General features: G+C 45.7%; 2 protein-coding genes across 31 annotated transcripts in view; one reads left to right on the top strand and one right to left on the bottom strand.

Moving 5' to 3' along the window:
• LOC100523624 (methylmalonic aciduria type A protein, mitochondrial) overlaps window positions 1–10,743 on the top strand; it is a 101,905-nt gene extending 91,162 nt beyond the window's left edge. For 2 of the 7 annotated variants that reach the window (XR_014812858.1, XR_014812860.1), the window contains 2 exons: window positions 867–980; window positions 8,583–10,743. The gene's annotated coding sequence lies outside the window, so the exon portion shown is untranslated. Of the gene's footprint in view, window positions 1–866; window positions 1,973–8,582 lie in introns of those variants that run through there. The other 5 variants (XR_002346750.2, XR_014812857.1, XR_014812859.1 and 2 more) reach the window with 3 other exon arrangements.
• Window positions 1–15,221, bottom strand: part of ZNF827 (zinc finger protein 827) — a 189,123-nt gene that overhangs the window by 12,000 nt on the left and 161,902 nt on the right. For all 24 annotated transcript variants that reach the window (XR_014812854.1, XR_014812853.1, XR_014812852.1 and 21 more), the window contains 3 exons: window positions 9,185–9,322; window positions 6,451–6,622; window positions 5,406–5,572 (listed from right to left, as the gene is read on the bottom strand). Coding sequence is in view for 20 of the 24 variants with exons in the window: in XM_084972762.1 (XP_084828888.1) it covers window positions 5,406–5,572; window positions 6,451–6,622; window positions 9,185–9,322 (477 nt within the window). In the remaining 4 variants the exon portion in view is untranslated. The remainder of the gene's footprint in view (window positions 1–5,405; window positions 5,573–6,450; window positions 6,623–9,184; window positions 9,323–15,221) is intronic.

The following is a 15,221-nucleotide window of genomic DNA, read 5'->3' as shown; positions in this document are numbered from 1 at the left end:
CTGGGTCACAGAGCATTACATTTTCATGCCTCTTGGTATATACTAATTAGTTTTCAAAAGTCCTACCACTTTGCAAGGCCATGGCCACAAGAGGATCAGCAACCTCTGGCAACAGTGGGGTAACATTATAAGACGCGCTCCTAACTTAATAGGTGGAAGATAAATCCCTTTCGGCTTTTAGTTTGACTGCTAGCGAGGTTGAATATTTTTCCTGATCTTAAATGATCAGCTTTTATTTCTTTTACTGTGAATTGGCCGTTCATGTCCTTTGTGAGTTCTTCAACGGGAAACCTCGAGTGTTACATACCAGTTTTATATGACTCTTCCATGTTGGAAATATATTATTAGCCTTTTGTCGTTTTGACAAACACATTTCAGACTGTGGGGGTTTTTTTCTTTGTTTTCCTTTCCCTTCTTTTTTGCTTTTCTCTTGCAAACAGGAGATATTTTCCTGTGTCAAATTCTTGATTCTTTTCCTTTGTGCCTTCATGTGGCACTCAATTTTTTTTTAAACTTTTTGAATGATTTTTATTTTTTCCATCATAGCTGGTTTACAGGTGGGTTTTTTTTTTAATTTTTTAAATGATTCACTTAAGCTTTTATAAATCCTTCTCCCTCTGTAAGTGTGATAAATATTCTATTTTCTTCAAGCTCTTCTAGGGCTGAGCTGTTAACAGGGATTAGGTAAGGTGTCTGGCACTTATTTTGGTGTTAGCGTGATGTGAAGTATTGGTGGTTGTAGTTTCCAAATAATTTGCTCTTCCAATTCCTCAATACCATTGTTGCAACATGTAAAAAACTGCAGCAAAATCTACATTGAGGAAGCACCAGAGGGGAAATTATTCCCTGGCTGATGTTCTCTGCAGGGACGAGGAGCAGGGGAGAAAGAGAAGAAGAAGAAGTCACTGAAGAAACACCAAACGGAGGACAGTTCTTCAGCATGAAGGAGGCTCAGCACTTCATTCATAGGCTTGCCTTGGGTAAGAGCTGCCAGTAAGGAAGTTGGGGGAAGCATGTGGATTCTAAGAGAAAGTAAAAATCTGCTACTGATGAAAGCTCAGCCTGTCGCTTATAACGTTACTCAGATAACAAGAAAGCACTTCCATGGAGAACAGTATGACGGTTCCTCAGAAAACTAAATATAGAACTACTATATGACATAGTAATTCCACTCCTGGGGATCTATCTAGACAAAACTTTCACTGAAAAAGATCCATGCACCCCTATGTTCACTGTAGCACTATTCACAATAGCCAAGACATGGAAACAACCTAAATGTCCATAGGCAGATTAAGAAGATGTGGTACATATACACAATGGAATATTACTCAGCCATAAAAAATAACAAAAAAATTGCTATTTACAGCAACTTAGGTGGAACTAGAGACTCCCATACTAAGTGAAGTAAGTCAGAAGAAGAAAGACAAATAACACATGATTTCACCTATTAATAGTATTTTTTGTCTTTTTAGGGCCGCACCCATGGCATATGTAGGTTCCCAGGCTAGGGATCGAATCAGAGCTGTAGCCATGGCCTACACCACAGCCACAGCAACATGGGATCCGAGCCACGTCTGCAACCTACACCACAGCTCACGGCAATGCCAGATCCTTAACCCACTGAACGAGGCCAGGGATTGAACCTATATCCTCATGGATGCTAGTCAGACTTGTTTCCATTGAGCCACAACGGAAACTCCCCCATATGATATCACATATGTATATCTGGGATCTAATATACATCACAAATGAACCTATATACAGAAAAGAAACAAATTATGGTCTTGGAGAACAGACTTGTGGTTGCCAAGAGGGAGGGGAGGGGGAGTGGGGGAGCCTGGGAGTTTGGAGTTAATAGATGCAAACTATTGCATTTGGAGTGGATAAGCAATGAGATCTGCTGTGTAGCCCAGGGAAGTATATCTGATCACTTGTGATGGAACATGATGAAGGATAAAGTGGAAAAAAGAAATGTATATGGACGTATGGCTGAGTCATTTTGCTGTGCAGCAGAAATTGACAGAACATTATAAATCAACTATAATAAAAAAATTTAGAAAAAAATAAAAACTCCACCCCTCCCCCTAAAAAAGAGGGAGAGGGAGAAAGCACTTCCAGGAGTTCCCTGGTAGTCTAGAGGTTAGGACTCGGTGCTTTCACTGCTGTGGCCCAGGATGAATAGGAAAGCACTTCAGATTTCTGAGGGTCCTAAAATAAAAAATGCCCATTCTCACAACAGGTAAATCAAATGAGAGAACAAAGCTCACAGAATTAGAGACTCTCAGGCCTGTCCAGCATCTCTGGGACATTAAAAAACTCAGAGAATGGATGGAGGCCCAGAGAATGAGCTCCTACATTCCCAGTGCCATTTATAGTGACATGGGGTCTAAAATTCAACGTGTGCTCTCCTCCATCCCAAGGAACTTCTTCCACACAGATTACAGGCAGACCTCAGGGACACTGCAGGTTTAGTGCCGGACCACACCCAGAAGGCAAATACTGCAATAAGGTGAGTCACGTGGATTTTTGGTGTCCCTGTGCACAGAGAAGTTATGTTTGCACACACTGTAGTCTATTAAGTGTGCCACGGCAGTATGTGTTAAAAAACAATGCACATAAATTTAAAAATACCTTATGGCTAATAATTCTAACCAGCACCTGAGCCTTCAGCAAGGTGTAATTTCTTTGCAATAGTAACATCAAAGATCACTGATCACAGGACCACCATAACAAATAGAATAATAATGAATAAGGTGAAAATACGGCAAGAATTACCAAAATGGGACCCAGAAGCAGAAAGTGGGCAAATCCTGTTGGAAAAATGGTACCAATAGGCTCACTTGGTACAGGGTTCTACAACCTTCAATTTGTAGAAAAACAAAATCTGCAAAGCAAAATAAGGTAAAATGCAATAAAATAAGGCATGCCTCTATTTATGTAAGTCAGTAGACTCTAAGGTCAGGCAAAGGGCACAGTTAAGTAGTTTTCTTAGCACACACACATGAGTGTAGAAGTGCTTGCACACATCTATTCATTCACTGGATGAAGGCTTACTCCCCACCCACACTATGCAGCCACTGGTCTGGGCACTGGAAATACAGCAGCACCTCACATAAGCTCCTTATTCGCAGGAATGTGTATTGTTGTCTGTGTTACACAGCATATGTATCTTCTACAGCATATATATCCTAACTTTGCAATTACACAGTTTGTTTGTGTTGTCGTGTTGGGTTTTTTTGGCCACACCCACAGCACATGGGAGCTACCAGGCCAAGGACTGAACCTGAGCCACAGCTGTGGCAATGCCAGATCCTTAACCCACTCTGCCACCAGGGAACTTCCTACAGTTTGTTAATTATAGATTGAGACGCACATATTTGGGGTCAAATCCAAACTACCTCAAAGGAGCAGCTAAAGAAACCCTCACTGTGAGACTGTCAGCTTATCACAGAGGACAGCAAACTATAATCCTTGGGCCAAATCTAATCTCATGTTGTTGTTAATAAAGTTTTAGTGGGACACCACCAACCCCATTTATCTATAGGCTACTTCTGAATTCCAATGGCAGCTGACTAGTAGTGACAAAAGCTGTATGGCCTGAAAGCCTAAGATAGTAATGAACTGGCCCTTAAAAAAACAACAACAAAAAAACCCACCTTACTAGCACCCCTGGCTTCCAAAATAGGATACCGTCTTACTCCCTAAGAGCAGAGCTAAAGGCTCCCACTGTGTTAAAAAAAGGAACTCTACAATGCATTTCACTCTTGGCTCTCTGTGCTCAAAACAAGAAGGTTCTTCCCAGCCGGACCAGGGGCCCCACCATCTCAGCGGGGGTACAAGATCTTCGCCGTGTCCCCTGTGGCCATGGGGAGGTGAGTGAATCTGCACTGATAACGAGTGAATGTCAAGTTTCCAGTGATGACAGTTTGGCAATGCCAAGTCTGACTTCTTTCCAGCTGTCAAGGTTTCTATGGTTTCCTTGGGGTGGGGGGGGGCGGAGCTGGCTGTGGAGCTGGGAGACAGGAGGAAGGTTCTAGCCTGGGTTTGGGCATACTTCAGGGTAAGGAGGGTTAGAAGACAGGGAGCATAACAGAAAAGAGAGAGAGAAAAGGAAGATCTGAAAAGCCTGCGGCACTGGAAGTGAGGCTGGCCTTTCCCAACAACGGCCACTCCAGAGATGCTGACTTTAATTTGTCTTCGATGTGGGGTCCCCGGCTCACCTGCTGCTAAGGTGCTAATGTGGTTACGGTCAGACGACTGACTGTAAAAACGGCCCCTTTTCACTCAGCATAACAGCTCTCTGCAGACCTGTGAGTCATGGCTACTCAACTTAGTGACAAAAGCCAGTCTTTATTGCTGTTGGCATCACGGAGCCAAAGCGGCCGGTTAAAGCACGGAGAGTGGCTTCTGGGCCGTGCATGTTGTCAACACGGCTGGCAGGGCAATTCCACTTCCGGAGTCCTTTGAGCGCCGAGGAGGCAAGGGGCTGAGAGCTGACCTGGCACCCAGGGCCGGCAGTCAGCACCGCCAGCTCGTGACCTGTAAGCAAAATGCAGGGGGGCGCTCCTCTTCGTTGTCGCTTAATGACTCCCCGCTGGTGTCACTTATAACCATCTCGTGGGAGAGGAGGACTGCGTGGTGAAGCCAGGGTGTCCCCATCATGAAGTGGAAGAAGTTAACCAGCATGGCAAGAGTAAAGGCTTAAGCTAGAGGCCCTTTCCTTTACTTAGTCTTGGCCGCAGCCCAGAGAGGGACTATTTCGGGAGAAGCAGGTTTTCTGCGCCATGCATCATTCTGGACGGTGTCAGGGCTGCAGGTTCAGGGAGGAGGAGCAGAGCTTGCCCTCGCCCCTCTAAACAGCAAGGTGCATACCTCTGCCCAGGATTGCGTGGGGCGGTTGGAGCAGCAGTGACAGAGAGGAGGTGCCAGCATGAAACTGTCTTGTTCCAAGTTTCTGGACTCACACCCTGGTTGGGGACCTTGGACAGAACTCCTGACCTCTGTGAAGCCTCAGTTGCTCCACCTGTGTAATACGCCTACCACAGTATCAACCACAGAGTGGTGCTTTAGGACGTACATGAGATGCAGGGTGCAAAGGGGCAAGCCTGGGGCGTGGCGCAGGCTCGATGACTGTTAACTATGATGACGAGGACAACCAGCATGAGGAACAAGCCAAGAGCCCACACCTCTCCCCTGCATGTGAGCCTGTGAATCTGTCAGATCAGCCAGGCACAAGTCAGGCCAGGCCATGGTGCTGTGGCCACAGGGGATGTGGCTCGGCTGCCCTGGGCAAGCGCCTCCTTCTGGAAGGAAACGTCCGTGTGGCATGGCCGGCAGATGCCCCGGCTGTGGGGGACGCCTGGGTATGGAGGAGAGAAGGGAGAAGGGGCTACAGGGAGGGTCACCTGTGTGCTTGGTGCCGACGTGCGCCTTTATCTCCGCTTCCTCCATGGTGACGAAGTCGCAGGCCATGCAGCAAATGGAAAACATCCACTGCTCCTTGTCCACGTGCAGCGACATGTGGCTGACAAACTGGACGTTGAGCTCCGTCTCAAATCCACACACATGACAGCTGTACAAGAGGGTGAGGGGGAAGAGGGGAGAGAGAAGAGCGATCTTCTAAACGGAGGCCGCCTCGTGGCCATGCGACACTCCAAAATCCAGACCCCGACATGCCTTCCTCCCACCAAGAGGCTTAGCGTTAGAAAACTCTCCTGCTTTCTGCGGATGCCCCTCTGAAGCGGTCACTGGGCCAGACGGATTAAGTGCTCACATAACGTAACAATCCCATACTTGCTCTACCAATGCTAAATAATCATAAAGTTAATTAAAAATTACAGATTCCAGATGCTACACCTGATTCCCTTGGGCAAAGAGATGCAGGGCAGCCTTGCCAAGATATTAGTGGGGCTGGTGCGCTGATAAACTCAGGCTGGATTCCACAGCAAGCCTGAAAATTTGGATGTTATAGAAACCAAGGCTTGATCCATGGTTGACTGTGGTGCAAGGAACACAACCTTCCAGGTACTAAAGGGTAACTGAGTCCAGGGGAAATACCCAGTTCTTCCAGGGCTATTTCCTCTGGCTTCTCAGATTCATTTTCTTCATAGCATCATTCGCAGGAAGCAGCGAGGTGCTCCGTTACAAAGGTCAGAGCTTCCTGGATGCAGGGACCTCACAGCTAATAACCTCCAGGGTCTTGCCACTCCTGGATCTCTGACCCACCGAGCCATGTCCAAGACTATCTCCCTTTCAATGAACTCTCCCAGGGCCACCCACGCCAGGAGGGGAGTCAGCACAACACAGGGTTCAACCCAAACCAAGCAAATATTCAAAGGGAGGTCAGCCCTATGACGGAGATGCTTTGTCAGCTGTGCCTCAAAGAGACGGGCTTGGAAGGTTCCAGGAAGTCTGGGACGCCTGGACTGGTGGGTTCCACTGGTGGCTCACCTGTAATAATAACGGTGCTTCTTCCCATCACTGCCTTCAGAGGTGACAGCGCTGACAATGTCCTCGGTGTCCGTACTCACCAGCTTCACCGAATGGACGGTCAGATGCTGGTTCAGGTTTGCACGGCACTTAGCAGCATAGGGGCACAAGTGGCATTTGTATTTTCTTTCCTCTGGGGGACAAGGAGCAGGAAAAAAAAAAAACCCCAAAACCACACTCAGAAATGAAATCCCAATACCTTGCAAAAGATCACTTACAGGTATCAAGGGAAGGCGGGTTCAAATCTCATTTCAAATGGGGACAAAGGAACACTTTGTCACTATCTAAAAAAGTCACTATCTAAAAAGTCACTATCTAAAAAGTCTTCACAAGGCAGGTCACGAAAGTATGTTAATACTTTCAAAGGTTGGAGTTTCCATTGCGGCTCAGTGGAAACAAATCTGACTAGCATCTATGAGGATGCAGGTTCAATTCCTGGCCTCGTTCAGTGGGTTAAGGACCAGGCATTGCCATGAGCTGTGGTATAGGTCACAGACTTGTCTTGGATCCTGAGTTGCTCCCAAGAGTTGTAGTGTAGGCCGGCAGCTGTGGCTCTGATTCAACCCCAGCCTGGGAACCTCCATATGCCGCAGGTATGGCCCTAAAAAGACAAAAGAATAGAGTCTTTTCTTTAGGATTTTTGCATTGGTATTAATAAACGAGGTTTTTGTTAAGTTTGGGTATTAAGGTTACCTTTTCTTCAAAGTATGAACTGTTGAACTTTCTTTTTCTAACATTTGGAAAAGGTGAATAATATCAGAATTTCCTGGTCTCAAAAGGTAAAAAAGAACCCAGCTGGCAAAGTTTCTGGACCTGATGTATCTCTTCTATTTTCTTTCTCAACTCCCCTTTGGCAACTGATTTACTTACTTTTTCTTTTTCTTTTTTTGCTCTTTAGGGCCTCAATGGAAGTTCCCAGGCTAGGGGTCGAATTGGAGCTGCAGCTGCCAGTCTACACCACAGCCACAGCAATGAGGGATCCGAGCCGAGTCTGTGACCTACACCACAGCTCACAGCAACACCGGATCCTTAACCCACTGAGCAAGGACAGGGACTGAACCTGCGTCCTCATGGACACTAGACGGGTTGATTAATGCTGAGCCATGAAGGAAATGCCTACTCACATTTATTTTCCCCTCATCGTGGGTCAAGGTTGGAAATTATCTGAAATTATCTACATCATCTAAAATTTCAGCCTTTGCCCCTTCTGCCCTGCTCCTCCAATAATTCTTAAATTTTCTAATTATGCCTCCTTTTTCATTGTTAAGTTTGACTATTTTGTTTCATTTTTCTTTTTTCATCAGATTAAAGGGATTTATTGATTTTATGGTCTTCCTAGATTTTGGTCTTTTACTAATTCCTTAAGATGCGTGCTAAGTTCCTTTATTTTTGTCTTTCTTCTCTTCTAATTAAAACGTTTAAGTCTATAAATGTTTCTTGGACCGAGCTGTAGCTGTTTGTTCCAGGTTTTGTATGAAGTTCTCCTAACATTCCTTCTGGAAGTCTAGAATTTGAGATTTTCTTCCTTTTCTTTGATTCAGTTAGGTAGGCCATTTTGTGATCCTCAGTTATTCTAAATTTCATTTAATTTTGCTCAGTGAATGTGGCCTATAGAACGTCTACTCTTTTGAACATGTGAAAATTTTCTTCATGGCTAAGTATATGACTAAATTTTGTCTTTAGTGGTTTAATATTTAAGATTAAAAGTATTAAAGAGTTCCCTTGCGGCCCAGTGAGTTAAGGATCTAGTGTTGTCATTATAGTGGCTCAGGTCACTGTGGTGACATGGGTTCAATCCCTGGCCTGGGAACTTCCACATATTAAGGACATGGCTCCCCAAAATATAAAAAAATATATACATAAAAAGAGAAAACTGATCTTATACTAATACTGTTTGTCTTTTGCCTTCTTTTTTATTTTGTGTGATATACAAAACCTTTTTTTTTCACTTTGTTTTGTGTTTCCTGTAAATAAGACACTTTTGAATTTTTAACAGTGTAAAAATTGAAACACTTCATTTTCTTCTTTCCATCTTTCTTTTTGTTTACTGTGTGTGTGTGTGTGTGTGTGTGTGTGTGTGGACTTGCCCACAGCATGCGAAAGTTCTGGAGTCAGAGATTAAACTCACACCACAGCAGTGACGACACAGGATCCTTAACCTGCTGCACCACGAGAGAACTCTGCTTTATTTAATATCACTTTGACCTAACTCCTTTTGTCCTGGATTATTATTGCTGCATTGATTAAGTTACTATTTATTTGCTCTTCCAGTTCCCACCACTCAGAACAAACCATGTTTTTTACTATTCTATGTAAATAAAGACAAGAGACTGTTTCTCCACCAAGGGGCTCTTTCCCGCTCTGCTCCCACCTCTGACAATAAGATGGGGTGCAGCCCCAGCCCCTCTGCACCCTCAAGATGTGGGCAGTAAACTCCTCAGGGCTGAGCGATTTTACCTGGACACACCCACACGTGTATCTTTTCTCATCAATCCTCCTTGAACTCAATGGGTCCTTTCAACACAAATACCGAAACCCTTTCCAAGAGTCTTATTTGAACCTGCCAGGGAAGATGGCTCGAAAAGGTCAGGATAAAGACGATCCCACCATTCCAGCTACACGTCTCTTAGAAAAGGCAGCTTGTTGAAGCCGGCGATCCAGAGGGCGCGGCAGGAGGGAGCGGGCTCGGACTCACCTGTGTGCAGCGAGAGATGCCGAGACAACGTCTGCTGTCGGCCAAACACTTTCCCACACACGTCACAGGGGAAAAGCTGGTCGTTGAATTTCCAGGACGGCAATCCGTTTCCTGCCTCTAGGACGATCTTTTCTGTCTCTGGGCCAAAAGAACAAAGCAGCATGAGGACTCAGCAGGGCAACAAGAACACATTCCAGTTTAGTTAACACTCGGGACCTAAGCAGAGGCTTCCTTCTGAAGAATGTGGCTGGGAAACCGCCAGAATCCAAGTAACCTCCACACGTAATGCTCCCTTCGTGTCTCTAAGAACGCCATTCTTGGTCAAAGAGAGACTCTTGGCCTGTGTTGTCCGAGGAGGAAGAGATGATCCTCTCCCCTTCTAGGTTCTTCTGGCTGCTCTAAGAATTGAACTGACATGACACAGATGAACAGGAGAGAAACAACCATTTAATGATGTGTCTACATGGGAGAGACCCAGGAAAACTGAGGAACCTGCAGAAAGCCACCTGCAGCTACAGACAAAAGAGGATGTTGGGATGTGGGGGTGGGACTTGAATGGAGAGGAAGGCAATTCACATGGAGGTGAAAAAGCAAAGGTTTGCTAGACAAATGTTTGCTGGGCCAGCAGAGACCACGGGAGGCCAAGTGGACTCTGGTCTATCAGCTCTGCAGAGTTTTCCCCTATCATACTCAGCTCCTGTTCTTTGCAGACATTTCTGGTGATGGCTCTGTTCCAGGCACAGACCCCCTATCTACACTCTTTCGGCAGTTAGGGGAAGAAGTTCAAAGGTTCAGGCCTGGGTTGTTTTCAGCTCAAAATAATCCCCACGCCCAAGAGGCACCTGCTGGGGTGGCCAATTCTTCACCTGCTGGGGTGGCCAATTCTGCACCTGCTGGGGTGGCCAATTCTGCTCCCCTTCAGGCCTGGGGGTGGGGGGGGATAGCCTGACTAACGTTTGGTCAAGGATAAAGTCCTGATCAGAACACGCCCTCGAGGAATTCCCGTCATGATTCAACAGAAATGAATCTGACTAGTATCCATGAGGACGAAGGTCCAATCCCCTGTCTAGCTCAGTGGGTTAAGGATCCAGCATTCCTGTGAGCTGTGGTATAGGTCCTAGATGAGGCTCGGATCCTGAGTTGCTCTGGCTGTGGCATAGGGCAGCAGCTATAGCTCCGATTTGACCCCCTAGTCTGGGAACCTCCATATGTCGAAAGTGCGGCCCTAAAAAGAAAAAAAGAAAAAAAAAAAAAAAAAGACAGAGAATGCCATTCTTGTAAGCTGTGGTGGCAAAGGGATTCCACTTTTACTCGAGGCTCCATGTTTTCTCTCTTCCTCATTAAAGGTCAGCTGCCCCAACCCGCTAGCAGGGGGATGGCACAGTTTAGCACTGCACCTGGTATACAGCTGGTGCTCCATACGTATGTCCTGAATGAGTGAAGGGTTGAGTTGCATATTAAAAAGCCCAAAAATGTAGACTCTTGCCATGAGACAGTAAATCAAGAAGGTTGAATCTTAGATTCTGATATATAAAAATAAATGATTTAGCCTCCTAAAAGGAAATACACTCTCACGGCCCTTAATGGGGAGGAAAAAAAAAAAAGCCGTGCCCTAGAGTCTGGGTTGGGCAAAACCTTTAGGGAGGAACGTAATGTAACACAGATGCAGGAATGACAACTGCACACGGCTTGCTATGGTCTGAATGTGTGGGTTCCCCTAAATTCATTTGTTGAAAGCCTACTGCTCAAGGTGATGCTTTTTGGAGGTGAGACCTCGGGAAGGTGATTAGGTCATGAGGTTGGATCCTCACAAGTGGGATTAGTGCCCTTAAAAAAGAGGCCCCACGGGGCAACCTGACCCTTTTTGCCATATGTGGGCCCAGCAAGAAGTAGGCAATCTGTGTCCAGGAGGAGGGCCCCACCCGACCACGATGGTACCCAGATCTAGGGTTTCTCACCTCCAGGGCAGTGAGCGTAAACACTTTTCTTGATTATAAGCTCCCCAGTCTGGGGTATTTTGTTACGGCAGCCAGAACGGACTCCGACACTGCTCCACATAAAACTCTAGGGAGGTTTATACAAGAGTATACGACCAGAATTTCCCCAAAGGTCTCATCGTATTGAGGGAAATGACGAAAGTCACAAGTCCATCTGTACGTAATTCACAGTCATGAGTAAAATCCCTGAAAACGTTAATACCATCTCCTGTTATCTTAAAATGTTCTTATTTTCTCATCATCCATCGGGTTACCTCTAATTTTCGCACTGAACTGTAAGGAATGACGCAGATCTTCCTTCTACAGTAAGATAAGGACAGAGGTGACAGAGTACCAAAACATACCAAAAAGAGGGAAGGGAACACTTACTTGTCTTCACCACTAATGGGGCTTTAGGCCTGACTCCGAAGAGCAAGACAATATAATTCACAGAGTCAACATCCTGTCCTTCACCTCAGTAAATGACTGTGAATGTTCTTACTGCATCATGGTACCTTCTAGAACCAGGTACCACGTGGCCATAACTAAAGGGTGGAAAGAACTTTTCCCTAAGATCTGAGCAGATGAAAACACTGGGCAGCAACAACATTGGAACAAAGAACTTGGGTTCCCTTGATTTGGTTCAAAGTGCTTCCCAAATGCAAATGCAGGCTCCCTCTGTTTTGGGGGAGTCGCCTGGATCAATGTTCATTTGAATTCAGATCTACCAGAGAGTGTAACCTCAGGAAAGAAGAAACACATACGAACGTATGTTTGGAAAGGGGGGAATGATGGTGAAATTGCAAAAATGTTTGCTGTGTGGCACCTGCCAGCAATCCTAACACTGATAAGGCACATCTATTGATTTATCTGTGTTTGTTAAACGCAGCTCTTCAGGCCTCAAAGAGAAGAGCCGGTCTTTTTATTAGAAAAGGAATGTGTGGCTGCAAACCTCAGAGGGGAAGGGGAGGGATTGTGGGGGAGGGGAGGTGAAGAGGGAGGGGCAGGGCTCTGAACTGTAAGGACCAGAACCACTCTCAGATGACTGTCCTTGAGTTCAGGCCATGGCCATTTCCACCGGACAGCGACGAGAGGGTATTTTAGTGGTTCCTTTGAAGTGTGTAATCAAAACAGCGCTTCAAAGGAGGATGAGAGTAATAATTATAAGGAGAGATCAAAAGGGTACAGGGTCTTCCAATACATTCACAACAAGAATGAACTAATTGGGTCACATACCGAACAAGTAAATGCAATTAAAAAGGAAGAAGTCTCTTAATAATTCTTTCAAGTATTAGTCACATACTCGAGGAGTTGAAGCATCATGAAAAGTCCAATCCCCTCCACTGGCCTAGAAAACCACTAGAACCATGAAGGCTGTGCTAACAGGAAGCACATCCTGCAGCCGTGGTGAGAGGAGCCAGAGGTACCACACCTGGGCCTGGACCCTGAGCCTTGTCCCGGGATGGGCTCCTCTCACCACCTGCTGTCCCATTTCATTTTACACGGAGGAGCAAAGCACGCTCATTCCAGAATGTGACCTTGAAATCACAGCAGGGGAGAGGCTGGGGGTGGAGGCCCAGGGCATTGGGTGGGGGAGATGGATCACTTTGCTGAAGCAAGTACTAAGGCCTGCTCCTCTTTTTCTGGAGCTGAACAAAGCTCAGCAAGATACCATGTTCTCCCACATGTCCTGGAGATTCTGTCACCCACATGCCATGGGGGAAACCTCAGAATCCCTCTTTTTTTTTTGTCTTTTTAGGGCCATACCCTTGGCATATGGAGGTTCCCAGGCTAGGGGTTGAATCCAAGCTATAGCTGCCAGCCTACACCACAGCCACTGCAACGTGGGATCTGAGCTGTGTCTGTGATCTACACCACAGCTCATGGCAACACTGGATCCTTAACCCACTGAGTGAGGCCAGGGGTGGAACCTATGTCCTCATGGATGCTAGTCAGATTTGTTTCTGCTGAGCCACAACAGGAACTCCTCAGAATCTTTTTTGATTTCACCTTCTCTCTCTCTTTCAACACATCCAATCAGTCACCAAAACCTGTCCATGTGGTTCTAGTGTGAAATCTGAATGTGATGATCACCAGCAAAGCCAGGCTTTGGGGTGACCAAAGTCTGCCTTCCAGAAGCAGGATTGGCCCCACTCCCCTGGAAAGCTGCTAGCCGTGACCCCCGGCTCTCAAGAAGGCGGCACTCCAGAGTGAGCAGCATACTTTGTCTGCAGCTCCTGAGCAAAAGTTAGCAAAAATATTTAAAACTCTTTAAATTGTGAACCTATTGATAAATGTTTATAAAAACCGATATATATTTTTTTCTGTGCTAATCTCTGCCTGTTAGCAATACAGACTAGCCCGACATGAAGAGAACCACTGGTGGACAGTGAGGAGTATCCCCAGGGTGTGTGTTTTAAAGCTCAATCCATCGGCTCAGGCACCATGCTCCAGCTCCTTCCTGGGGAACTGACTGAATTGGCCTGACTACCTCTGTGGTCATATGCTACAGATTTAACAAAAAAATACCATGTTTGGATTTTTGCATGTGAGGATACTGTGAAAGCTAAAATTGCCCTTTTTTTTTCTTTCCTTCTTTTTTCACTGAACCCATGACACGTTGAAATTCCCAGGCCAAGGATGGAACTCTCACCGAAGTTGCGACCTGTGCCACAGCTGCAGCAATGACGGCTCCTTAATCCACTGTGCCACAAGGGAACTTCCTAAAATTGCCATATTTTAATGTAGTTTTTCCTGTTCTTTGATTTTTGATAAACTTGGGAAACCAAAAAAAAACCAAACCAAAACAAAACAAAAAAAACCCCAAAACCAACAATACCTCAAAGATCTTTCTGGAACCCCACTGCCTTATCTGAGTCATTGTTCACCAGAATTGTTCCAAAGACCTCCTCAACAGCCTCCTGGGTATCAGACACTCTCAATTCCAACAGCCCCTCCTCCAGGGTTCTAGAATGATCTTTCCGAGGCACAAATCAGCTCATGTTTTCCACGTCCTGTGCTCCAATGGCTCCCCAAGGCCAGGCTCCTGCACGTGGATCCAGAGAGCCCTCACATTCTGGCCCAACCGTCTCCCACCTTCAGCCCCCCACCTCACCTCCCGCCACCCATCGCTCAGTGGAGTGAGCAACTGGCCTCCAGGGAACAAGCAAGTCCCTTTGGAGCTGTCAATGCTTTTGTCTTTTTTTTTTTTTTTTTTTTTTAGGGCCACACCCTCGACAAATGGAGGTTCCCAGGCTAGAGGTTGAATAGGAGCTACAGTTGCCGGCCTACACCACAGCCACAGCAATGCCGGATTTTTAACCCACTGAGCGAGGCCAGGATCGAACCTACACCCTCACCAACACTAGTCAGGTTTGTTACTGCTAAGTCACAACGGGAACTCCACCAATGCTTTTGAACCAACTATGCCTCCACCATAAGCGACTCCCCATCTAAGCACTTCCGCACACAAATTCATTTTCAAGCCCCATCTCAAACTGCATCCTCAACCTGCTGAGCTGCCATGGGAAATTCTTTTTTTTTTTTTTTTTTGTCTTTTTGTCTTTTTTTTTCTAGGGCCACACCAGCAGCATGTGGAGATTCCCAGGCTAGGGGTCTAATCGGATCCTTAACACACTGAGCAAGGCCAGGGATCAAACCTGCAAACTCATGGTTCCTAGTCGGATTCATTAACCACGCCGGGAACTCCCATGGGACATTCTTAATTGAAATCCCTCCCATGATTACACTTGGTCTTAGGACTTCGGATGTTAGGTCTGGCTTTTGACAAGCTTTATTCCAAGACACATGCATCCTGTGAAGAATTCTCCACATTCACTGTCAACAGCAATAAATGTTTGGCTAACTAAGCCCATTTCCATGTTAATGCTCTCCTTTTGTTCCACTAAAAAACCTTTTAAAAAGGTTTTAAGATTATTAAGAAATTTGCTTTTTAAAAACCTTTAATTGAAACATAACACAAAACAGAAAAATTCACTTAACGCTAACTACTTTTAAATCAGTCCAAAGTTATGAAGTTTGGAATAGAAGTATTATTTTTA

This window comes from Sus scrofa, chromosome 8, assembly GCF_054392235.1.
Source record: "Sus scrofa isolate SSC_HxYL_T2T_F1_AM1 chromosome 8, Sscrofa_HxYL_maternal_Yorkshire_Landrace_v2.0, whole genome shotgun sequence".
NCBI classification, from domain to species: Eukaryota; Metazoa; Chordata; class Mammalia; order Artiodactyla; family Suidae; genus Sus; species Sus scrofa.
Note: the sequence above shows the minus strand (reverse complement) of the source record. Positions and strands in the feature narration are given on the sequence as shown.